This window comes from Phocoena phocoena, chromosome 4, assembly GCF_963924675.1.
Source record: "Phocoena phocoena chromosome 4, mPhoPho1.1, whole genome shotgun sequence".
NCBI classification, from domain to species: Eukaryota; Metazoa; Chordata; class Mammalia; order Artiodactyla; family Phocoenidae; genus Phocoena; species Phocoena phocoena.
The window spans coordinates 31,375,165-31,400,312 of NC_089222.1; the positions used below are offsets into that span (position 1 = coordinate 31,375,165).

Here is a 25,148-nt window from a genome sequence, read left to right on the forward strand (position 1 = left end):
TGTGTGTCAAAGAGTCATTGTGAGTCTCTGGTAGTCTCTAAGTCCAGAGCTTTACCAACAGCAATCATCATCAAAATTGCTATTACGTGAATTTGTGGTATTTAATGAAATAATTCATTATAAAGGCTCTTGTCTTTGTAAACTCCATTCTCACCATTTAAGAAGTATGTTATACAATTGGTTGAGGCTTACCAATGAGAATTTTGTTACTTACTTGGTTAACATTGAGTTCTTTCATGGTACCTTTTTGCTGTAAGATAGATAGGGATTCATGTAGAGAATTGGGTGAGGTTGGGAGAGGTAGCTGCACTATTGCCATTGGGATGTAGAGAGGCAGAAAGGTATGTATATATTGCTAGGAGGAAAAGGGCAAAAAGTATTACTTTATAATAAATGGCCATTTAAAAAAAGTATGCTAATGTGGGTACAATATTCAAGAATAAACAAAAAGTAAATTTACAGATTATAAAATTCTTTGTAAAAAATTTTAAATCAAAGGTGCTTGTGCATTTTTAATCATTATTTTGACTGAAATCTTGCTCGTCCCATAATTGAGTTGGTAGACAAGCTGTACTATAAACTGAGAACTGTGGGAGGATCTTTATTTTGTGGCTAAAACATAGAACTTAGTCACCTTGAGTTATGTAGGTATTGACTAACACTGAGTGTTTACCTAAATGTCCAAATCTGTGTAAACAATTGTGCTTTTGAAATACAAGTTTCATTTTAATCTTAATCCATGTTTGTAATTAAGAGATATTTTTGGACATCAGGAACTAATATATCAAATAACTTATTTTCAAGGACAATGCACCAGAACTTATTGTTATTCATCTGCTTGTCTTCCAGGTGATTTTACAGCGAGATGCTGCTCTCCATCGGGATGCTCATGCTGTCGGCCACACAAGTCTATACCATCTTGACTGTCCAGCTCTTTGCATTCCTAAACCTACTGCCTGTAGAAGCGGACATTTTAGCAGTAAGTAAATTTAAACAGTAAAATTTATTCATGCCTAAAAACATCTCTTAAAGGAAAAGTTTTTAAAAAGACCTAAATAATGGAGTGTTATACAATAACAAAATAATGGAATCTTACAAAGTGTTTACAAACATACAGGTGCACGTGCATAGCTATTACTTGAAAGTGGGGGACCTTGCTCATTATTTTATTGCTTGATGTTTAATGAGATCTCATGTACAATAAGTACGTGATAAATGTTGCTCTTGAGAGTGTGTGCTGTCTTGAGTGCTGATGAGCACATATATTTAAATGCTGTGTGTTTTATGTAGAATCTTACTGTTTTTCTTGGTAATTGGTGTATCTGTAATGACTTTGATAGTGATATTTTAAAAAATTGTACAAGATGTCCATAGAAAATTTCAACCTGAAGTTAACATTAATGAGTCAGAAGAGAAGCATAATGGTCTTATCTCTTTTCTTTTCCATTCTGAAGAGTTTTATTAATACTTCTCCTTGGTTTAGATTACCTCATGGACAATGAAGGCATTAACAAATCTCTTGATCCTGTCAGTTTATTTTGCACGATGTACAATCTCAGAAAATTTTATATGAATAACATTTAATCTGTACAAAATTATCTTTTCATTTGATAATTCTCATGAATTCCTTATATAGTGATGAGCTAGTTCAGGGGTATAAAGTATATCAAAGTAACCTAAAATATTTCTGGCATCTCTCTTTTTATAAGATAAATGTATAAATCATTGTGATTTTCCAGGGGCTCTTTGAGAAATCCCAAAGATAATTTTAACTTTGAAAGACATCTAATGCTCATTTTGGCAGCATATAAACTAAAATTGGAATGATATAGAGAAGATTAGCATGGCCCCCGCACAAGTATGACATGGAAATTTGTAAAGTGTTCCATATTTTTTCAGCAAATGGTGCCAGGAAAATTGAATATTCACATGCAAAAGAATGAAGTTGAGCTCTTACCTTACACCATATACAAAAGATTAACTTAAAGTGAATCAAAGACCTAAACATAAGAGCTGAGCTAATACTAAAAAAACACTTAGGAGAAAACATATGGGAAAAACTTCATGAGTTTGGGTTTGGCAGTGATTTCTTGGCTATAACACCAAAAACACAGGTATAAAAAGAAAAAAAATAGATAAATTGGACTACATCAAAATTTAAAACATTTGTGCATTCAAAGAACGTATCAAGAGAGTGAAGAGGAAACCCATGGAATGGGAGAAAATATTTGCAAATCATATATCTAATTAGGGGGTAACATCTAGAATATATAAAGAACTCCTACTGTTTAACAACAAAAAAATAAACAACTAGATTTAAACATGGACAAAAAAATTGAATAGTCAGTTCTCCAAAGAAGATGTACAAATGGCCAGTAAGCACAAGAAAAAATGTTCAAATCACTAATTATTAGAGAAATGCAAGTCAAAACCACAATGAGATATCATATCATAACCATTAGGATGGCTGTTATCAAAACCCAGAAAATAAGTATTGACAAACATGTGGAGAAACTGGAACCCTTGGTATTGTTGGTGTGAATATAAAATGGTGCAGCCACTATGGAAATTGGTGTAATGGTTCCTCACAGACCCGTAGATTTGCTCTTCTTATTGGACAGGCTTCCATTTGGATGAATTCTGCTGAGGGTCACCAAAAACCTGATGAGTTTTTTCTTCCATCTTGACTTTTTAATCTTGAGAGCTTGGCTTGCATCTAGACTGTTCACTCTGGTTTTCTGCCATCAATCCACTCTGAACCTGGAGTTTTCTTTATACAGTCGACCCTTGAACAGCACAGGTTTGAACTGCGTGGTTCCACTTACATGCAAATTTTTTCCAGTGAATATATTGGAATTTTTTTTTTTTTTTTTAGATTTGTGACAGTTTGAAAAAACTTTCAGACCAATTGTTTAGCCTTTCAGCCAAGTTCACAAATTATCTCTTTCATTTCCTCAGACATTTCCTCCATATGGTCAGTTCTGGAACCTGGGAAGTCCGAGATCCAGGTGCCAGCAGATTCCGTTCTTGGTGAAGGCCCTCTTCCTGGCTTACAGATGGCCACCTTGCTGCTGTGTCCTCACGTGGTGACAGAAGCAGGAAGCTCTAATCTATATTCCTCTTCTTATAAGGACACAAATACCATCATGGTGACTCCACCCTCATAACCTCACCTAAACCTAATTACCTCCCAAAGACCTCACTTCCTAGGACTATCACGTTTCCTTAGGGCTTCAATATATGAATTTTGGGGGGACACAAGCATTCAGTCCTTAACAGTAGGTACTTAAGCCAAGTCCTCTGAACTTGGGGAAAGGATGGGAGAGTTGGGGCTTGGGTATTCCTCTGTAAGTCTCCCATGATGTATGTCTGAAGCAAGGTCCTGGAGCAACACTGCATCTTGTGAGGCAGATGCAGGCAGCATAATGGCCTTACGTTTGATGGTGGGTAGCAGAGTTTTTAGAGAAGAAGGTTGCTCCTCAAAACCTTTGTAGTCCTTTCTGGGCTACTGTCTTACTGTCCTCTACACTAGAAAGTGTATATATTTCCTATTTCTCATTTATGTGAAGCTAGAAAAGAAGAATTAACTGTATCTGTACGTGTGATGTGTGTGTGTGTACGCCTGTACTCTAGGTGCTATGCAAAGGATTTACTGGTTTTTCTTTCAGGGTGCAAGCGATTTGCTTAATGACATTAAGTGAGAAATAGAAGGGTCAGAATTGTTGCTGACCAAAGCTTAATGTGGTCCTCAGCCATGCTTTTTCATACTGTAGCTCTTGTGGAAGGGCCTAGAATCATTGTAGAACTTGAGACAGCCAGGCTGTTTTCTATACCGTAGCTTTTTGAGGGCATAGCAAATCTAATCCCTATGAGATTTCTCACCCTGTGTTACCCTCTTTAGTAGGAAACTGGTTGATTAGATTTTTCTAGAACAGTCTGGATCTTTTTGAGATGGAGTGGAAGTAGAACCTTTAAAGGACTGAGTCCATTGCTATTCAGATCTCTTCTTCAAATTGGTCCCCGAAGTCCTTGGAATAGTCTTAGGATGACTTTTGAAATGAGGTAGAGGATTTATAGACTGAACAGGGAATGGAGTTCTCCTTGTTTCTCTTTTCTCCTTTGTTTTCTTTCATTCTCTCTCTCTTTTTTTCCTCTGTTGATTCTAACATCTGCCACTCCTTGTCTTCTTTCTTTTTCACCTGAAGTGAACTGTTATTCTGTGGTTCAGTTACGTGATGGGTTAAATGATTTTCAGTGGACTGCTCTGGGAACTTGACTAGCTATGTGATATGGATCAAATTACTTAGTCACTATAAATACCTCCGTTTTTTAATTTGTAAACTGGAGTGTTGTAGTGATGATTAAATAAGGTAAACTGCTTAGAACAGTATCTGACACATAGTAAATGTTATCTTTGTTATCTTCTTTATAATTAACATTCTCATCATCTTTCACTCACTCACTTGAGCAGTGTTTGTGACTGCCTAAGTTGTATTTTTTAACGTAGATACAAAACAAAAAGATATAGAAGAATAATCAGTCCCTGCCAGCAGTGTTCCCTGTGCCTCAGGCAGGTAGGTGTGGAATGTATGTTGTCATCTAGTGAAAGGAACTATCCCTGAGAGCTGCTTAAATCTGGTCTTTATGTTGACACTAAAGATAGAGGCTGACAGGAATGCAGAGATAGCTGGTGGGAAGTGGGCTGTGGAGTCATGTAACTAGGAAAAAGGGGAACTAAAAATTGAGGCAGAGGAACTAGATGTGGTAACACAGTCATTCAAAGGAAGTGAGTGAAGAGGTAGAAAATATTAGCTCTTTCTTTTAGCTGAATAAGAACACCCCTGAAATCTGGGTTTGTAATAATAAAATTTAAGTATGTTGGATATCAGGTTGATTCCAGTTCTATTTTGGACAGGTATTAGGATGTTGCTTTTGAAAAGATAAAGTCAGTTTCAGTTGTGCTATTGGTATGCCAGATGATTTTATTTTTGGCAGTTGAATTCTCCCACTTGACTGTTAATTCCCTGACAACAGTATTTGTCCAACTGGTTGGTGAGTTTTAAGAGGATATGGAGATGCTACTATATAGTGTGTTGCTGACTAGTCACTAAGCCCCTTAGATCATGGGTACCTGGAAGGCAGGACTGTGTCTTACTAAACTTTGTTTCTGGTACCTAGTAAGAGTTACACAGTAGGAATTCAATAAATATTTGAGTTGATTAATAGCTTTTCCTTGGAGATTTAGTTCTTTCATGTTTTCTTTCTTTTCTTTTCTTTTTAAAAAAATTTTTTTTGGCTGTGCCTCACAGCATGCAGGATCTTAGTTCCTTGCCCAGGGATCGAACCTGTGCACCCTGCAGTGGAAGTGCAGAGTCTTAACCACTGGACCACCAGGGAAGTCATTCATATTTTCTTTTAATAGCATTTATTCCTTGGAACTTTAGATTATTGGGTTTTTAAAATTAGCAATTCATTCTCTTTTCGTCTCTTATTGCTTCTCTTTTCTTTAACCCTTAAAGGAAATATGAAGTTATTAATTATGTAGGTTCATATTTAGAAACATGGAGCTTTAGAATTGGCAGGGGCATGTTTGATTCTGTTGTAGGGATTTGTTAGAGATTTTGTTGCTTGGTAGGTGTTTGTGGGGGTCAGTGGGCAGAGTTAGGAGAGAAGCACCCAGTGGTTGGTGGTGTGAATGGATTGGATTATATAGCAAAGTAGTTAAGAGCTCCAGCAATGGGAGTTACAGTCTGGGTTGAAGTCCAGTTCTACCACTCTGTAGCTCCATGACCTTGGGCAAATTACCTAACATCTCTTAAATTTCAGTTTACTTATGAAAATGAGATTGGAGGAGAGACAGTGTAGGGCAATGGGTTAAGAGCCAGGGATCTGAGGCCAGACTGCCTGGATTAGAATCCTGGTTCTTATTTACTAGAGCAAGTTATTTTCAAGCGGAGTATTTTTATTCTGTAGTCAATCTGTAAAATGAGGATGATGATAATAGTGGCTGACTTTATAGGATTGTCATGAGGTTTAAATAAGTGAATACCTGTCAGGTGTTTAGCATGATGTCATAAATGCTCCATAATTGTTAGCTATTTGTTACTTTCTGAATTGAATTAAATCTTCTGTTAAGGCTGCTGTCAAAGAGGGGAACTGGTTAAGAAAAGACCTCTTCACCCGGAGATGGAAACAACCTAAGCGCCCATCATCGGATGAATGGATAAAGAAGATATGGCACATATACACAATGGAATATTACTCAGCCTTAAAAAGAAATGAAATTGAGCTATTTGTAATGAGATGGATAGACCTAGAGTCTGTCATACAGAGTGAAGTAAGTCAGAAAGAAAAAGACAAATACCGTATGCTAACACATATATATGGAATTTAAGGGAAAAAAATGTCATGAAGAACCTAGGGGTAAGACAGGAATAAAGACGCAGACCTACTGGAGAACGGACTTGAGGATATGGGGAGGGGGAAGGGTGAGTTTTGACAGGGCGAGAGAGAGTCATGGACATATACACACTAACAAACGTAGTAAGGTAGATAGCTATGGGGAAGCAGCCGCAAGGCACAGGGATATTAGCTCAGTGCTTTGTGACAGCCTGGAGGGGTGGGATGGGGAGAGTGGGAGGGAGGGAGACGCAAGAGGGAAGATATATGGGAACATATGTATATGTATAGCTGATTCACTTTGTTATAAAGCAGAAACTAACACACCATTGTAAAGCAATTATACCCCAATAAAGATGTTTAAAAAAAAAAAAAAGAAAAGACCTCTTCAAAATAAGTAAAGTCGCAACATGGTAATCTTTGAGAGTGGGATTCCAGAGAGGAATAATTTTTTTTCTGTTTCAAAAATTTTAACAGTGAGTGTGCTTTAATTTCATGAGCAGCAGCGTTCCTTCTGCCCCCCACCATACTAAAAAAGAAGGCACTTTTGTATTAAAGATGTTTCTGTTTGTCTTGTTCATGATAGAAACTTTTTTTTTAATTTAAACAATGTGATTGTAAAAAGCAGTGTGAGCAAAGTTAACAACTGCCTTCCTGAGGAAAGGCAAAGCAGTTTCAAAATGAGTCTCACTCGATAACAAAACTTATTCCAAGTCAGTGTTACAAGTACTGTAGTTCAAGCTAGATATTTTATTTCTGAAATTCTAACCAAAAAAGTGAACTCAGTAATAAGAAGTAATAGGAAGTGATAAAAGAGTACTTTAGTACAGTTGTAGATTTTCCATTTCCTAATTTTTTTATTTTTCAACTTAAACATAATTTATTATGCTCTTGTCTCTGGAATAATTTCCTAAAATGGGGAGAAAGAGTATAATTATCATGATAATCAAACAAATGCATTGGTACTAATTCTCGAGATATAACCCAAACCAGCAATCTACATAAGAATCTAGTTAACATTCTCTGACCTAATTTCAAATCAATAGTAAGTGTGAAAAGTCATTCAATCCATTGAAACCAAAATGAAAAAGATAACTTTACCCCACACAATTAGAAATGTTTCTAGTAGACTCACTTAAAATCATTGCTCTATGTCCTGTGCTCTATAGGTTGTCCTTCCCATCAAACGACCTCCCTTGATCCATCCTCAGGTGCAGTAAACAGTCAGTCAAATTCAGCAACTCAGGGAAACATCGACATGGAAAAGGAGTTAGTTCCATCACCAAAAAGAGACCTAAAGCTCATAAGTTTATAAAACCCACCCATAAATTCTTTCTCTATCAATAAAGCAAGGAAAGTGGGAAGAACTCTTTTTAGTTTTCTTAGTTTTTATTTCCAAAACTTAAATTAAAAAAAAAATATTATGTACACCTTTTTTTTAAAACATCTTTATTGGAGTATAATTGCTTTACAATGTTGTGTTCGTTTCTGCTGTATAACAAAGTGAATCAGCTATATGTATACATATATCCCTATATCCCCTCCTTCTTGCGGCTGGCTCCCTCCCACGCTCCCTATCAAAAAAGGTAGGTCAAAAAAGGATCTTGCTGTGATTTATGTCATAGAGTGTTCTGCATATGTTTTCCTCTAAGAGTTTTATAGTGTCTGGCCTTACATTGGGTCTTTAATCCATTTTGAGTTTATTTTTGTGTATGGTGTTAGGGAGTGTTCTAATTTCATTCTTTTACATGTAGCTGTCCAGTTTTCCCAGTACCACTTATTGAAGAGGCTTTCTTTTCTCCATTGTTTATTCTTGCCTCTGTTCTCAAAGATAAGGTGACCATGTGCGTGTGGGTTTATCTCTGGGCTTTCTATCCTGTTCCATTGTTCTATATATCTGTTTTTGTGCCAGTACCATACTGTCTTGATTACTGTAGCTTTGTAGTATAGTCTGAAGTCAGGGAGCCTGATTCCTCCAGCTCCGTTTTTCTTTTTCAAGATTGCTTTGGCTATTCAGGGTCTTTTGTGTTTCCATACAAATTGTGAAATTTTTTGTTCTAGTTCTGTGAAAAATGCCATTGGTAGTTTGATAGGGATTGCATTGAATCTGTAGATTGCTTTGGGTAGTATAGTCATTTTCACAATGTTGATTCTTTCAATCCAAGAACATGATATATCTCTCCATATGTTTGTATCATCTTTAATTTCTTTCATCAGTGTCATATAGTTTTCTGCATACAGGTCTTTTGTCTCCTTAGGTAGGTTTATTCCTAGATATCTTATTCTTTTTGTTGCAGTGGTAAATGAGAGTGTTTCCTTAATTTCTCTTTCAGATTTTGCATCATTAGTGTATAGGAATGCAGGAGATTTCTGTGCATTCATTTTGTGTCCTGCTACTTTACCAAATTCATTGAGTAACTCTAGTAGTTTTCTGGTAGCATCTTTAGGATTCTCTGTGTATAGTAGCATGTCATTTGCAAACAGTGACAGTTTTACTCCTCTTTTCCGATCTGGACTCCTTTGATTTCTTTTTCTTCGCTGATTGCTGTTGCTGAAACTTCCAGAACTATGTTGAATAATAGTAGTGAGAGTGGGCAGTCTTGTCTTGCTCCTGATCTTAGTGGAAATGGTTTTAGTTTTTCACCACTGAGAAGGATGTTGGCTGTGGGTTTGTCATATATGGCCTTTGTTATGTTGAGCTAAGTTTCCTCTATGCCTACTTTCTGGAGGGTTTTTATTATAAATGGGTGTTATATTTTGTCAAAAGCTTTTTCTGCATCTATTGAAATGATGATATGGTTTTTATCCTTCAAGTTGTTAACATCGTGTATCACATTGATTGATTTGCGTATATTGAAGAATCCTTGCGTTCCTGGGATAAACCCCACTTGATAATGGTGTATGATCCTCTTAATGTGCTGTTGGATTCTGTTTGCTAGTATTTTGTTGAGGATTTTTGCATCTGTGTTCATCAGTGATACTGGCCTGTAGTTTTCTTTTTTTGTGACGTCTTTTTAAAAAAAATTAATTTATTTATATTTTATTTTTGGCTGCAGTGGGTCTTTGTTACTGTGCATGGGCTGCCTCTAATTGCGGCAAGCAGGGTTACTCTTTGTCGTGGTGCACAGGCTTCTCACTGCGGTGGCTTCTCTTGTTGTGAAGCATGGGCTCTGGGTGCACGGGCTTCAGTAGTTGTGGTGCGTGGGCTTAGTTCCCCCGCGGCATGTGGCATCCTCGGACCAAGGCTTGAACCCGTGTCCCCTGCATTGGCAGGCAGGTTCTTAACCACTGTGCCACCAGGGAAGTCCCTTTTTGTGACACCTTTGTCTGGTTTTGGTATCTGGGTGATGGTGGCCTCATAAAATGAGTCTGCGAGAGTGCTCCTCCCTCTGCTGTGTTTTGGAAGAGCTTGAGAAGGATAGGTGTTAGCTCTTCTTTAAATGTTTGATAGAATTTTCTTATGAAGCCATCTGGTCCTGGGCTTTTGTTTGTTGGAAGATTTTTAATGACAGTTTCTATTTCAGTGCTTGTGATTGGTCTGTTTATATTTTCTATTTCTTCCTGGTTCAGTCTCAGAAGGTTTTTTTTTTTCTAAGAATTTGTCCATTTCTTCCAGGTTGTCCATTTGATTGGCATATAGTTGCTTTTAGTAATCTCTCATGATCCTTTGTATTTCTGCAGTGTCGGTGGTTACTTCTTCTTTTTCATTTCTAGGTCTGTTGATTTGAGTCTTTTCCCTTTTTTTCCTGATGAATCTGGCTAATGGTTTACCAATTTTGTTTATCTTCTCAAAGAACCAGCTTTTGGTTTTATTGATCTTTGGTATCATTTCCTTCATTTCTTTTTCATTTATTTCTGATCTGATCTTTATGATTTCTTTCCTCTGCTAACTTTGGGGTTTTTTTGTTCTTCTTTCTCTAATTGCTTTAGGTGTAAGGTTAGCTTGGTTTTTTGAGATTTTTCTTGTTTCTTGAGGTAGGATTTTATTGCTATAGACATCCCTCTTAGAACTGCTTTTGCTGCATCCCATAGGTTTTGGGTCGTCCTGTTTTCATTGTCATTTGTTTCTAGGTTTTTAAAAATTTCCTCTTTGCTTTCTTTATTTTATTATTTTTTTTGTGTGGTACACGGGCCTCTCACTGTTGCGGCCTCTCCCGTTGCGGAGCACAGGCTCCGGATGCGCAGGCTCAGCGGCCATGGCTCACAGGCCCAGCCGCTCCGCGGCACGTGGGATCTTCCTGGACCGGGGCATGAACCCGTGTCCCCTACATTGTCAGGCGGACTCTCAACCACTGCACCACCAGGGAAGCCCTCCTCTTTGCTTTCTTCAGTGATCTCTTGGTTATTTAGTAGTATATTGTTTAGCTTCCATGTGTTTATATTTTTTACAATTTTTTTTCCTGTAATTGATATCTAGTCTTATAGCATTGTGGTCGGAAGAGATACTTAATACGATTTCAATTTTCTTAAATTTACCAAGGCTTGATATGTGACCCAATATATGATCTATCCTGGAGAATGTACCATGAGCACTTGAGAAGAAAGTGTATTCTTTTGTTTTCAGATGGTATGTTCTGTAAATATCAATTAAGTCCATCTTGTTTAATGTGTCATTTAAAGCCTGTGTTTGCTTATTGATTTACATTTTTGAATGATCTGTCCATTGGTGAAAGTGGGGTGTTAAAGTCCCCTACTATTATTGTGTTACTGTTGTTTTCCCCTTTTATGGCTGTTAGCATTTGCCTTATGTATTGAGGTGCTCCTATGTTGGGTGCATAAATATTTCCAATTGTTATATCTTCTTCTTGGATTGATCCCTTGATCATTATGTAGTGTCCTTCTTTGTCTCTTGTAATAGTCTTTATTTTAAAGTCTATTTTGTCTGATATGAGAATTGCTACTCCAGCTTTCTTTTGAATTCTATTTGCATGGAATATCTTTTTCCTTCCCCTCACTTTCAGTCTCTGTGTATCCCTAGGTCTGAAGTGGGTCTCTTGTAGACAGCATATATACGGGTCTTGTTTTTGTATCCATTCAGCCAGTTTGTGTCTTTTGGTTGGAGCATTTAATCCATTTACATTTAAGGTAATTATTGATATGTATGTCCCTATTACCATTTTCTTAATTGTTTTGGGTTTGTTATTATAGATCTTTTCCTTCTCTTGGTTTCCTGCCTAGAGAAGTTCCTTTAGCATTTGTTGTAAAGCTGGTTTTGTGCTGCTCAATTCTCTTAGCTTTTGCTTCTCTGTAAAGGTTTTAATTTCTCTGTCAAATCTGGATGAGATCCTTGCTGGGTAAAGTAATCTTGGTTGTAGGTTTTTCCCTTTCATCACTTTAAATATGTCCTGCCACTCCCTTCTGGCTTGCAGAGTTTCTGCTGAAAGATCAGCTGTTAACCATATGGGGATTCCCTTGTGTGTTATTTGCTGCTTTTCCCTTGCTGCTTTTAATATTTTTTCTTTGTATTTAATTTTTGATATTTTGATCAATATGTGTCTTGGTGTGTTTCTTCTTGGATTTATCCTGTATGGGCCTCTCTGCACTCCTGGACTTGATTATTTCCTTTCCCATATTAGGGAAGTTTTCAACTATAATCTCTTTAAATATTTTCTCAATCCCTTTCTTCTTCTCTTCTTCTCCTGGGACCCCTATAATTTGAATGTTGGTGCGTTTAATGTCCCAGAGGTCTCTGAGACTGTCCTTAATTCTTTTCATTCTTTTTTCTTTATTCTGCTCTGTGGTAATTATTATTGTTATTTTGTCCTGATTCCAGTGACTTTTTTTTTTTTTTTTAAGATGTTGGGGGTAGGAGTTCATTAATCAATTTATTTTTGCTGTGTTGGGTCTTCATTTCTGTGCTAGGGCTTTCACTAGTTGTGGCAAGTGGGGGCCACTCTTCATCATGGTGCGCAGGCCTCTCACTATCTTGGCCTCTCTTGTTGCGGAGCACAGGCTCTAGATGCGCAGGCTCAGTAGTTGTGGCTCACGGGCCTAGTTGCTCCGCAGCATGTGGGATCCTCCCAGACCATGGCTCGAACCCATGTCCCCTGCATTGGCAGGCAGATTCTCAACCACTGCGCTACCAGGGAAGCCCTGCGGTAATTATTTCCACTATTTTATCTTGCAGGTCACTTATCCATTATTCTGCTTCAGTTATTCTGCTATTGATTCCTTCTAGAGAATTTTAAATTTCATTTAGTGTGGTGTTCATTGTTTGTTTGCTCTTTAGTTCTTCTAGGTCCTTGTTAAACGTTTCTTGTATTTTCTCCATTATTTTTCCAAGATTTTGGATCATCTTTACTATCATTACTCTGAATTCTTTTTCAGGTAGACTGCTTACTTCCTCTTCATTTGTTTGGTCTGGTGCGTTTTTACCTTGCTCCTTCATGTGCTGTGTATTTTTCTGTCTTCTCATTTTGCTTAACTTACTATGTTTGGGGTCTCCTTTTCCTTTTCACAGGCTGCAGGTTCCCAGTTCTCGTTGTTTTCGGTGTCTGCCCCCATTGGGTAAGGCTGGTTCAGTGGGTTGTGTAGGCTTCCTGGTGGAGGGGACTGGTGCCTGTGTTCTGGTGGATGAGGCTGGATCTTGTCTTTCTGGTGGGTAGGACCGCATCTGGTGGTGTGTTTTGGGGTGTCTGTGAACTTAGTATGATTTTAGGCAGCCTCTCTGCTAATGGGTGGGGTTGTGTTCCTGTCCTGCTAGTTGTTCAGCATGGGGTGTCCAGCACTGGAGCTTGCTGGCTGTTGAGTAGAGCTGGGTCTTAGCTTTGAGACAGAGCTCTCTGGGAGAACTCTCACCGATTGATGTTGCATGGGGCTGGGAGGTCTCTGGTGGTCCAAAGTCCTGAACTTGGCTCTCCCACATCAGAGGCTGAGGCCTGACACCCGGCCAGAGCACCAAGACCCTGTCAGCCACACAGCTTTCCACAACCAAACTGACTGCTTGCATGCAATCTGGGTTTGTCACCTGGAGAAGTTTCTGCAAAGACCATATGAATTATTTATCAACTTCCAAACTCCGGAACTCCACACTCCAGAGGCCCCCATTCAGATGTGCTGCCTCTCCCCTTCCACCCGCAGGTCCTATCCATTTCCAAATTTTAAAAGTACATTTTTAAAAAAGTACTGCCTGTACACATCTGTATTTTTTTTTTTTTTTGGTTTGTTTATGTTGATCTAGATCTATTTACTTATTTTACAGTGGTGTCTTTGGCCTTGGAGGAGTTAAATGACTTTGTCAAGTTCAAAGCTGATCATAATTTAATTGTATCAGTTAAGAAAGATGTTTTAATTAAGAGATTAAATGATACATTGTGGTAATGAATATGAAAGCACTTTTTGACTCTAAAGCATTTTGTAAACCATAGAGCACTCTGCAAATATGAATTCTTTTTAAAGTAGGAAATTACTCTGAAGCATTGCTGGTCTCCAGGTATACTGCCAGGCTGATTATCCCAGAGGTAAAAGAATGGATAGTTTCAACAATCAAATTCAGATGCTTGAATCATACGATTTATTGAATTAATTACAAACATACAGTGAGAAGCATAGGTAAAAGATGGGTATGTTAATACACTCAGGTTAGGATGCGAGTGGGAGGCAAGAGCCACACTACCTGAATCCTGTGTTTTCTGTTTTTAGTTTGTCTAGTCTCTATGCTGCATCAGTTTTCCCTGGTGACAGTGTGGTTACCAGGACCTGAGTTGAGGATGAGCAAGGGGGCTTGACAGATGGAAGGTGTCTGGATCCAGTGTTTGCTTGCTCTGTTGGAGAGGCTTGAGGTACTTACATCTGAACACAGCTGTAGTTGGCTGTTAACCTACAGAGCTGTTTATCCGGGCGTCTCAGGCAGATGGCACATGAGGCTAGAATAAGGATCAGCAGTGGGTGTTTAATTTAAGGACCACATAGCTATCAATCTGGATGTGTGACCTAATCCATGCTTTGTGAATATTTAAGGTTTGCTTCATCCTTCTATCTTTTGCTGTCTATACATAACATTCTTGCTTTGTTCCATCCTTTTAATCTATATTCAAAACAAATGAGTTTTAGTTTTTCTGTCTTTGGCCTATAGTTTACTGACAAGTATCTTAACTTCTGATATATCATATAAATTTCACCTGTGTTTCAAAAGTTACTTGTTTACTATGTTTGCTTAGTTCATCTATCTTCCTTGTTTCTCTTGTTTTCTTTAAAGCACATTGAATATAACATCTTAAATAATACAGCAAGCTCACTTCACAATTATTATATTATCTTCTAAAAGCACAGCAGAGGTAGAGGACTGATAAATATTGTAGCCTAGGAATCTGTATCTATAAGGAAGGGGAAGGTTGTTAAAGAGTTTGGATACCTTCAGCTCTCTCTATGTACGTATTTCATTGAGTTTAGTCCTTTCATTGTTCAGCCCTGGATAAAAGTGTTCAGATTACTTTAAAAATGGCAGTATCTTAAAAGTATGATTTGATACTTCTTTCTCTGGGGGAAAGGCATCTTTCAAAGCTATTGTCAGAAATCCTGTAAATCTCTTCTATTAAATCAGACCCTTATAGAGAAAATAAAATGGAACTCTTGCTGGAAAATAATCTGTCTAGAAAATTTCTTGTTAGGGAATTGTCTATGGGGAAAAACTCAGAAAAACAGTAGGTGGTTTAATGTTATAGAATTATTGCTTCTGTTTAATAATACTTACATGAAATCAGAATCCAATTTAAGCAGTTGTTTATGTAGTAAATTGTATACATTCCTTTCTATTTTAGTGGATGTGCATTTACAAAGTTGATTTTATTATGATAAGCTGTGATAGTAAATCAAAATCGTGGAAATTACAACTTAAATAGTTTGACAGACTTTTTGTTTTTAATGTTATGTGTACATTGGTTGTAACTTGATTGTTTTTAATTTTATATTTAGTATAATTTTGAAAACGTGTCTCAGACATTTGATGACCTTCCAGCAAGATTTGGTTATAGACTTCCAGCTGAAGGTTTAAAGGTAAGAAAATAGTAATATATAATTAAAGGTACAGGATATTTAATAAAGTGATCTTTATTTCTCTTTATTTGTTTAAAGAATGAAAATATTTCTATTATAAAACTTATACATGTTCATTCGTAAAGACTATTCAAAAGGTATGAAGAAGAAAGTGAAAATCACCTATGATTGTATTATTCTGAACTAGCTGCTGTTAACATTTGGTATATGATATTTCAGACCTATTTGCTAGAATATGTGCCATGTGTGTGTTTATAGATACACATGTGCATATATAGGTACAAATATATGTGCTTATATATTTATGTGCATATATATTTATGTACATATATAATGAATCTATATTTAATACTAATAGAAATATGCCACTTGGTTACTTGCCTTTTTTACTTTATTATAAATCTAGACCATCTTTTCATGCTAATAGACAAGGATCTGCATTTTTATTTGCTGTGGCTGCATGGTTTTGCCATATCATGAAATACTGTATATTTTTGAACATTGGTTTGTTTAACTTTTTTTACAGTGGATATTTAGCTTGTCCAGTTTTTGCTAATACAGTTTGCACATTTTTAAATTAAGATGTCCATTCTTATTGATTTGTAAGAATACTTTATATATTAAAAGTGCCAATCTATTGTTTGCCATATATGCCTCAGATCATTTTTCTCAGTTTGTCCTTCATCTTTTAATTTTAAAGTGTCAGAAGTTTTGTTTATGTAGTTAAATATTGTTATCTTTCCCTTCTCCCTCTGGAGTCATGCTTAGAAGTTCCTTCCCTATTCTAAGATAATATAAGATTTTTATGTTATGTAAGTTAGAATACATGAAATTGTGTATATATGTACCACAGAAAGTTTTCAGTTTGTTCTTTCTTTCTTTCTTTTTTAACTGACAAAGCAAAAGACTTTATTGGGAAGGGGCGCCCGGGTAGAGAGCAGCAGGATAAGGGAACCCAGGAGAACTGCTCAACCACTTGGCTCGAGGTCTCAGGTTTTATGGTAATGGGGTTAGTTTCAGGGTTGTCTCTGGCCAGTCATCTTGCTTGGCCCATATTTGGTCTGACTCAGGGTCCTTTCTGGTGACACATGTATCTCTCAGCCAAGGTGGATTCCTGTTCTAACTTTCTTAAAATTCCTTATTTAAGTACCATAAAACTGTTATTCTCATTTAGGATAGCAGGCGTCTCCGAGAGGGACATATCAGTGGTTAATTTTTTAAAGATTTTAAATTATTAAAAAAATTCCCAACGTTGTATAACTATTTGTCATTGTAAATTAAAAAAAACCATTTATTTATTTATTTATGGCTGTGTCGGGTCTTAGTTGCTGCAACACGCGGGATCTTTCGTTGCAGTGCACGGGCTTCTCTAATTGTGGCACGTGGGCTCAGTTGCCCTGCGTCATGTGGGATCTTAGTTCCCTGATCAGGGATCGAACCCACATCCCCTTCATTGGATGGCAGATTCTCTACCACTGAACCACCACGGAAGTCCCCTGTAAAAATATTTAAACAGAAAAGAAGTATACAGAGGAAAAAGGAAAAAACCTTCTTGTACCCCTTCCTCATCTATACATATTAATACCACTTCCTCTTCAGAGTTCAGCATCAGGGTGTTAAATGTGCTCTTAGATCCTTTTCTAAATATGTAGTGCTTTTTAGTTCATAAATTTATGAACTTGTGAAGTTCATAAATGGTTATCATTTGTGAATAAGAAAGGTTTCTTAATTTTTATAAGGAAACCCATTCTAGCTAATTTATCTAGAAAGGGATTTATGAAGGGATAAAGATGTTCAGAGTATCATAGCCTGGAGAAGCATTTTCCAAACTGTTTCAGGAATAAAACCCAGAAGCACCTTGTAGAACTGGCTTGATGAAAGATTGATGGCAGCCACTGACTCCCAGAGAAAAACACATCACCTTGTCTCTGATCAGGAAGCCTCTGTGGTCTTAAAACAATCTGCCTCTATTGCTACCCAAGTTAATCAAAGAGATACCCTTTGCCAAACTGTTTTCCTCAGATCTAACACCTGGATTTTTCTAATTGACAGACTCTAGACCACATAGTTACTAGCCATATTCTTTCTTTCTTTCTTCCTTTCTTCCTTTCTCCCTTCTTTCCTTCGTTCGTTCGTTCGTTCCTTCCTTCCTTTCTTTCTTTCTTTCCCTTCTTCACCCATTTTAAAAAAATATCTTTATTGGAGTATAATTTCTTTACAATGTTGTGTTAGTTTCTGCTTTACAACAGAGTGAATCAGCTATATGTATACATATGTCCCCATATCTCTTCCCTCTTGCGTCTCCCTCCCACCCTCCCTATCCCACCCCTCTAGGAGGTCACAAAGCACAGAGCTGATCTCCCTGTGCAATGCAGCCACTTCCCACTAGCCATCCATTTTACATTTGGTAGTGTATATATGTCAGTACTACTCTCTCACTTTGTCTCAGCTTCCCCTTACCCTGCTGTGTCCTCAAGTCCATTCTATATGTCTGCATCTTTTTTTTTTTTTTTTTTTTTTTTTTTGCGGTACGCAGGCCTCTCACTGTTGTGGCCTCTCCTGTTGCAGAGCACAGGCTCCGGACGCGCAGGCCCAGTGGCCACGGCTCACGGGCCCAGCCGCTCCGCGGCATGTGGGATCCTCCAGGACCAGGGCACGAACCTGTGTCCCCTGCATCAGCAGGTGGACTCTCAACCACTGCGCCACCAGGGAAGCCCTATGTCTGCATCTTTATTTCTGCCCTGCCACTAGGTTCATCAGTACTGTTTTTGTTTTTTTGATTCCATATATGTGCGTTAGCATCCGGTATTTGTTTTTCTCTTTCTGACTTACTTCACTCTGTATGATAGACTCTAGGTCCATCCACCTCATTACAAGTAACTCAATTTCATTCCTTTTTATGGCTGAGTAATACTCCATTGTATATATATGTGCCTCATCTTCTTTATCCATTCATCTGTCGATGGACACTTAGGTTGTCCTGGCTACTGTAAATAGTGCTGCAGTGAACATTGTGGTACATGTCTGTTTTTGAATTATGGTTTTCTCAGGGTATATGCCCAGTAGTGGGATTGCTGGGTCTTATGGTAGTTCCACTTTTACTTTTCTAAGGAACCTCCATACTGTTCTCCATAGTTAGCCATATACTTTAGTGAAATACCTGGCTATGAGGGAGGGTGGGCAATACATAGTAGTAGTAGTTGTTGTTGTTATTTTTGTTGTTTTAGTCTGCTTTGAGAAGGTGGGCTTCCTAGCATGGGGAAAGATGTGGGTACTGTGAATGGAAGGTATCTACTACGGCATTACTTTGCATCTGACACCCCGCACTCCCCACATTAGCATTGTGTCTTAGGGAGTTTTCCACAGCCGTGGAAAGAATGTTCCTTGGGCTTCCCTGGTGGCGCAGTGGTTGAGAGTCCACCTGCCAATGCAGGGGACACGGGTTTGTGCCCCAGTCCGGGAAGATCCCACATGCCGTGGAGCGGCTGGGCCTGTGAGCCATGGCTGCTGAGTCTGCGCGTCTGGAGCCTGTGCTCTGCAACGGGAGAGGCCACAACGGTAAGAGGCCTGCGTACCGCCAAAAAAAAAAAAAAAAAAGAAAGAATGTTCCTATTGAGCACTGTATGGTATTCTGTAATATGCATGACCATAGTTTATTAGTCATTTTCTATTAACAGATATTTCGGTTTCTTATCCAAAGTCCAGTTATTTCTCTAGGATAGAGGTTTGGAAGTGTAATTGATGATTCCATGGGTATGTATGTCTAAAATTTTCTTAGATACACTAAATTACTTTTCTAGAAAGCTGTACTAATGGGTATGAGAATACCCATTTCCCTACACCCTTGCCAACACTGGATATTATCAGTCTTTTTAACTTTTGCCAATCTGATGGGCAAAAAGGATTATCTTCTTTTAATTTGCATTTCTCTGATTACCAGTGATTTTGAGCTGGCATCCTTTCTTCCATTCAGCATAAGGAGTCAGACAATCCCTTTTCACTGAAGAACCTTTCTGCTTATTAAGCTTGTTTTAAAGAGTGCCATAAACTCCTGATAACCATATTCTTATTGTTGCTCCTCTGTGTTATTGTAAATTTAGTTTACATTTAAAAGGAATTTTGACAACTGTATTTATTCACTGCCTGAGAAAAAATAGTGTTAAATATCTGCCTGCTTTTGTACTGTGACAATATAGGGCGAGCCCAGGAGGTAAAATACAGTGATAGTAAAGAGAGTATTCTAACAAATTGTTGGATCATTATGGGTAGCTTTTATATTTATGTGACTGGCTTGCCATTGCCCAGAATCAGAATTCACAAATACTAGCCTACTTTTTATCGTTAAAAGGAGGACTTGATAATAAAGTGGGGATGGCTTACTGTAGTGTAATGTCTATAAAACTAATTAAATGACTGTGTTAAAAATATAACCAAGTTAATTTAAAAATATTGTATGGTTATTAAGAGACATAGCTGAGAAATATTTTAACTTTTAAACTTTGGCCAGAGTGTTTAGTTGGGATAGTTTTTGTAGGCTTATGTTCTGTATTCTGTAGATTTTAGAGTATCACTGGATTCCACCATTTATAAGAGATCAGATATATATAACACATATCAGTTGAAATTCTGTGTTTACATTCCATTTTTATGCCCCAGTATTAAGCTAATAGTAAGCAAAGAAAATTTTCGCTATTTGAGATTTAATGTAAAAATGTGAATCTTGCAAGGATTAAAATATGGCATGTTAGTGTTGTAGAAGTTTTAAAAGAAAGATTTGATATTTTTGCCTGAGGGAAGCTCTTTGTTTTCAGTTACACATTTTAATTGGCTGTTTTGGCAGGTACCTTTTCCAGAAAACCTTTTTTTTTTTTCCTTTAAAAATGGCTCAGGTCAAAAGGGAAGATATATGGCATCAGTATGTTCCTTTAAATCTAAATACCTTATAAGAGACCTGGCAATGAAATATCATACGCTCGTATAGTGTGGCCATTGTCCAGAGTTAGATACTCACAAGGAGTTCATTACTGAGAGTCCACTTCAGAAGGACTGAAGAGACACTTCAGAAGGTCTTTAACCTCTAGGATTGGTGGTGTAACCCCATTCCCTCTCCTCCCTCACTAAAGGAAAAACCTACATGTAAGTGTTACTCTTTTGCCACATCCTTGCCAAGACTTGGTATTGTCAGAATTGTTTGCCAACTTGATGGATATGAAGTGGTATCTTACTGCTTTTACTTCGGATTTCCTGAATTATTAGTGAGATCAAGCATCTTTTTATAGTATTATTGGTCAATCAGGTTTCTTTTAGTTTGAATTGTCTTTTTTTTTTTTTAACTCATTTTTGTATTGGTTTGTTAATTTTTAAAGTACTGATTTGTAGGAAACCAGACACTAATCCTTTATTTATATTGCCTTATAAATATTTTCTTCTTTGGGCCTTTTAACTTTTTTTTTTAATAACAGCTCATATTTTTTTAAATTGGTTAATGTATTTTTTTTAATTTTATTTATTTATTCATTTTTGGCTGCGTTGGGTCTTTGTTGCTGTGCACAGGCTTTAGTTGTGGCGAGCAGGGCTACTCTTCATTATGGTGTGCAGGCTTTTCATTGCGGTGGCTTCTCTTGTTACAGAACACGGGCTCTAGGCGCTTGGGCTTCAGTAGTTGCGGCATGTGGGCTTCAGTAGTTGTGGCTCACGGGCTCTAGAGCACAGGCTCAGTAGTTGTGGCGCACAGGCTTCCTTACTCCGCGGCTTGTGGGATCTTCCCGGACCAGGGATCGAACCCGTCTCCCCTGCATTAGCTAGGTGGATTCTTAACCACTATGCCACTAGGGAAGCGCTATGCCTTTTAACTTTAAATTGCCTTTTAAAATTATGCTGAAGTTTAAATTTTAATGTAGACATCTTTTTGATGTTTTGCATTTTCTGTATCTTAAGTAATCCTTTCCTACCCTGAGGTCTTGAAATATTTTCCTCTGTTTAGTCCAAAATTTGTAAATTTTTCCCATGCCCCCAACTCCTTGCTTAGGAGGTCTTTAATGTACCCAGAATTATTTTATTGTATAGTTTAAAATAGGCCTCTATTTTTACCTTTTTGAAATGAATAACCAACTACTAAAGCATCATTATTGCATAGTCAAGATTTTACCATGTAGATTTGTAATGCTAGCAAGGTTTCTTGCTAGACTCTGTGTGTATTATCAATATCATGGAGTAATTCAGTTACACATTGAAGGCCAGTCTCAGGACGATCAAGCTTTTCTAGGTTTCTTGTTTCTGTACTTTTAAAAAGTGCCTTGATAGGTAGAAGGAATAATAATGATTATTAAAAATTCAAACCAAGGTTTATCTCTGATAAGTAAGACTAGTATCAGATTTCCTGAGTATTCCTATCAATGGTAAATCTTGTTTTCAGCAAAATACCTTTTGGGCTAGATTTACCATGATCGTTGTATACAGTGTTTTTGTAATCTGGTACTCAGCCTAAGTTCTTCATGTGGATGAGAAGGCATAGAGGATAAAGGTCATGACATGCAGATTTGTCCTTGACTATCATTCCTATTATATAGAACAAAGGTACAAATAAAAGGTTCCTTATATGATAAATGATTTATTTTTCCTCATCATTATTCTTAAATTAATACACTATATCATCACCAGTTAATTTTTCACAAACTATTATTCTTTGAAAGTTAATTTACTAGTTAGTTTTAGGATTATTTTATAAGAAATGATTTTGTTTAATGCAAAGGCTTGAGGTTAGAAGAGATTTTTTTTTTTACTATGAAGGAAAGTGCAAATATTGCAAGGAAAAGTGGTTTGGGTGCCTTATTTGTGAGACTCCCTTTGCGTTCTTTGTAGGGAAGATATTCAGTACCAGCTACTGTATTTTCCCTCCCAGAACACTTGACAGTTTTGTGATAGAAAGAAGTCTTGGTTAAGGGTGAATGTGCTTGGCTTCCTCACTCCTAGGAACTATTAACTATTGCGGTGTCACCTTCTATTTGTAGACTAAAACAGAGGTCCGAGTCTCCTTTTCAAAGGAAAAATGAGGAAATAGCACCATCAAAATAAGGAGTAAACCACCTGACTATACATAAAATGAGAATTCTAAAATATAAAGACATTTTCAAATGTACCAACTTAGATCATATTCAAAGAATGCTTCTTCAGTGACTTTTGAACTTATAAAATAAACCTTTTCCTGTTAATTTCAAAAGTGATGATTGCTCATTCATTTATTATGAATCAGAGATGTAGAAAATAATGAAGAATTATTTCATTATGACAGTTTATCACTTAGAAGTGGGGAGGCAGGGAGAGAGCATAAAGTGGAGGGCCTGAAAAGAATGGATGGGAAAATCTACACATATCCCACCCATCTTATCTGGAATTCCCAAAATCCAACCTTGCTTCTTTTCCTTTGTTCCACAGTTTGGTCCCTAGTCTCTTCCACCATCCTTGGACCTACCTGCTTTTTTCTGTTTACTCTCCTATCACCTTGGAATTCAGCAGAGGCTTAGGTATCTGATACCATAAATCAACACAGCTCCCCTGCATACATCCCTGTTTCATTACTGGGCATTTTTGTTGTTTGTTCACTTAGTAGTTTTCATTAGATTTTCTTGTTGGCTTTCTCAGTCTGATACAGTAAAAAGGTAATTTTTTAATTCTTTTGCCCATGAAAAAATATTTTTCTGATTATAAAAGTAATATATGGTCACTATAAAAATTAAGATGATAATAGGACATGTATAAAGAAGAATATGAAAATCATATATAATTCCACAACCAAGAGATTATAGTCCAACTATATGAGTTTTCATAGATACATTTATGACTTTATTTTATGCATTTATATATGTTATTTTGCAACTTTTTAAAATTTGGCAATATCATGGCATATCCAATATCATGGATATCTTTTCGTGTAAAAATATATGTATTCATATCATCAGTAGAAATTCTGCAATTTATTGTAACACTTGAATTATACCATACTGTAACCACTTCCCTGTGTCATTGGACATTTAGATTGCTTTTAATTTTTAAAAATTATTAAATATTGCAAACATAGAGTAAGGGAATAATAGAACATCCAATATATCTACTATTGATACTTAAATGTTAATATTTTACCAGTTTTTAAAGAGGAAATAAAATGTTACCAATTCCATTGGAACATTATTTTTATCCTTCCAATTCCATTCCCTTATCTTCCCCCTCATAGATAATCATTACCCTGAAATTTATGTATATATTTTCCATTTAATGTTATAAAACGTGTTACCTTATATAAGCATCTATAACCACTATTGTGCTTGCTTTTAAACTTTGTTTGGTCAGGCTTTTTTTTTTTTTTTTTTTTTGCGGTACGCGGGCCTCTCACTGTTGTGGCCTCTCCCGTTGCGGAGCACAGGCTCTAGACGCGCAGGCTCAGCGGCCATGGCTCACGGGCCCAGCCGCTCCACGGCATGTGGGATCTTCCCGGACCGGGGCACGAACCCGTGTCCCCTGCATTGGCAGGCGGACTCTCAACCACTGCGCCACCAGGGAAGCCCTGGTCTGGCTTTTAAACTTGCTTTTTTCATCTAACACTATATTTGAAATTTATGTTGTTACATAGTCTTAATTCATTTTAAAGAATAGTACTCCATTTTATGAATATGCCACAATTTATTTTTTTATTCTTTTGTTGGTAGATATGTAAGATGTCAGTTTTTTGCTATATAGTGTTGCAGTGAACATCCTTAAAAATGTGACCTTGTATACAGTATAACTAAATGCCATTTCACACTCATCACGTTAGTGGAAAAAAAAGCCTTTCAGTGGCTAGCAAGGAAATGGGAAATCAAGTATTCTTGTATATGGCTGGTATATGAGTTTCTGACCAATTTGGAGATTTTGATAGTATATTCCTTCTTCTCTAAGTGAGAGTTTGCTGTGATGAAATAATTTATTTTTCCCACGTTTAATGTATTTCTTATTTCATTTAATGAATAAGTCAGTGATCATCACCTTTGAAATTAACAGAAAAACTAATACCAGTACTAACACTTACTATTTTGTATTGTTCTCCCTACTTTTACCTGTTTACCTGCACTACCCCTTCGTGCTATTTGCCATTCTCTTTGAATACCGAATATTGAAATAATTTCTGTAGTTAGGATCTGACCATTTCCATCAGTAATTTTAAGTCCTGGCCCCCTTAATCAGATTGATAACCAGATTATATTCAACTTAAGCTAACTATCAATAGATTGTGCTCAACTATGACTGAGTTATGATGATAACAAATTGCAAACAGCAGATGATATAGTGAGTAATGAATGATCGAAGGTCTGTGTTTCTTTTTTTAGAAAACAGTGTGTTTTTGGCTTCATTACAAAAGAATTCCTTTTACTCAGGTTTCACTTTTGTTTGCAAAACTGAAGGAGAATTTCTTTGCTGTCTCTTAAGTTTTCACAGATTTACTTTCTGTATTTGTTTCCGAACTTTTTTGTTATCAAAGATTTTGTTAAGAATTCTGTAACTGATTAACACATTTAAAGCTTTTATGTTCTTAGAGGATCTGCCAAGCACTACAGAATACAAAATACTAATAAATATTCCTTACTGGTGTGTATTGATTATATGGCAGTTTAGAAGGCCATCTTAAAGGACATGTAATTACAGTGTAAGCTCAATCCACTTAAAATTCCTCTTGTTTTTAAAGATACTATCTTGTTGGATGTAGCAAGTCCTACAAGTATACC

At 36.9% G+C, this 25,148-nt stretch overlaps 1 protein-coding gene and 1 non-coding gene across 3 annotated transcripts in view; both read left to right on the forward strand.

The window, feature by feature from the left end:
• The window catches only part of RNF13 (ring finger protein 13), a 140,511-nt gene that overhangs the window by 30,509 nt on the left and 84,854 nt on the right, over window positions 1-25,148 (forward strand). For both annotated transcript variants that reach the window (XM_065875717.1, XM_065875716.1), the window contains exons 2-3: window positions 850-979; window positions 15,313-15,393. Coding sequence is in view for 1 of the 2 variants with exons in the window: in XM_065875716.1 (XP_065731788.1) it covers window positions 866-979; window positions 15,313-15,393 (195 nt within the window). In the remaining variant the exon portion in view is untranslated. The remainder of the gene's footprint in view (window positions 1-849; window positions 980-15,312; window positions 15,394-25,148) is intronic.
• Window positions 1,789-1,895, forward strand: LOC136123011 (U6 spliceosomal RNA). Its single transcript, XR_010655893.1, has one exon. It is a non-coding gene; the product is annotated as a U6 spliceosomal RNA (small nuclear RNA).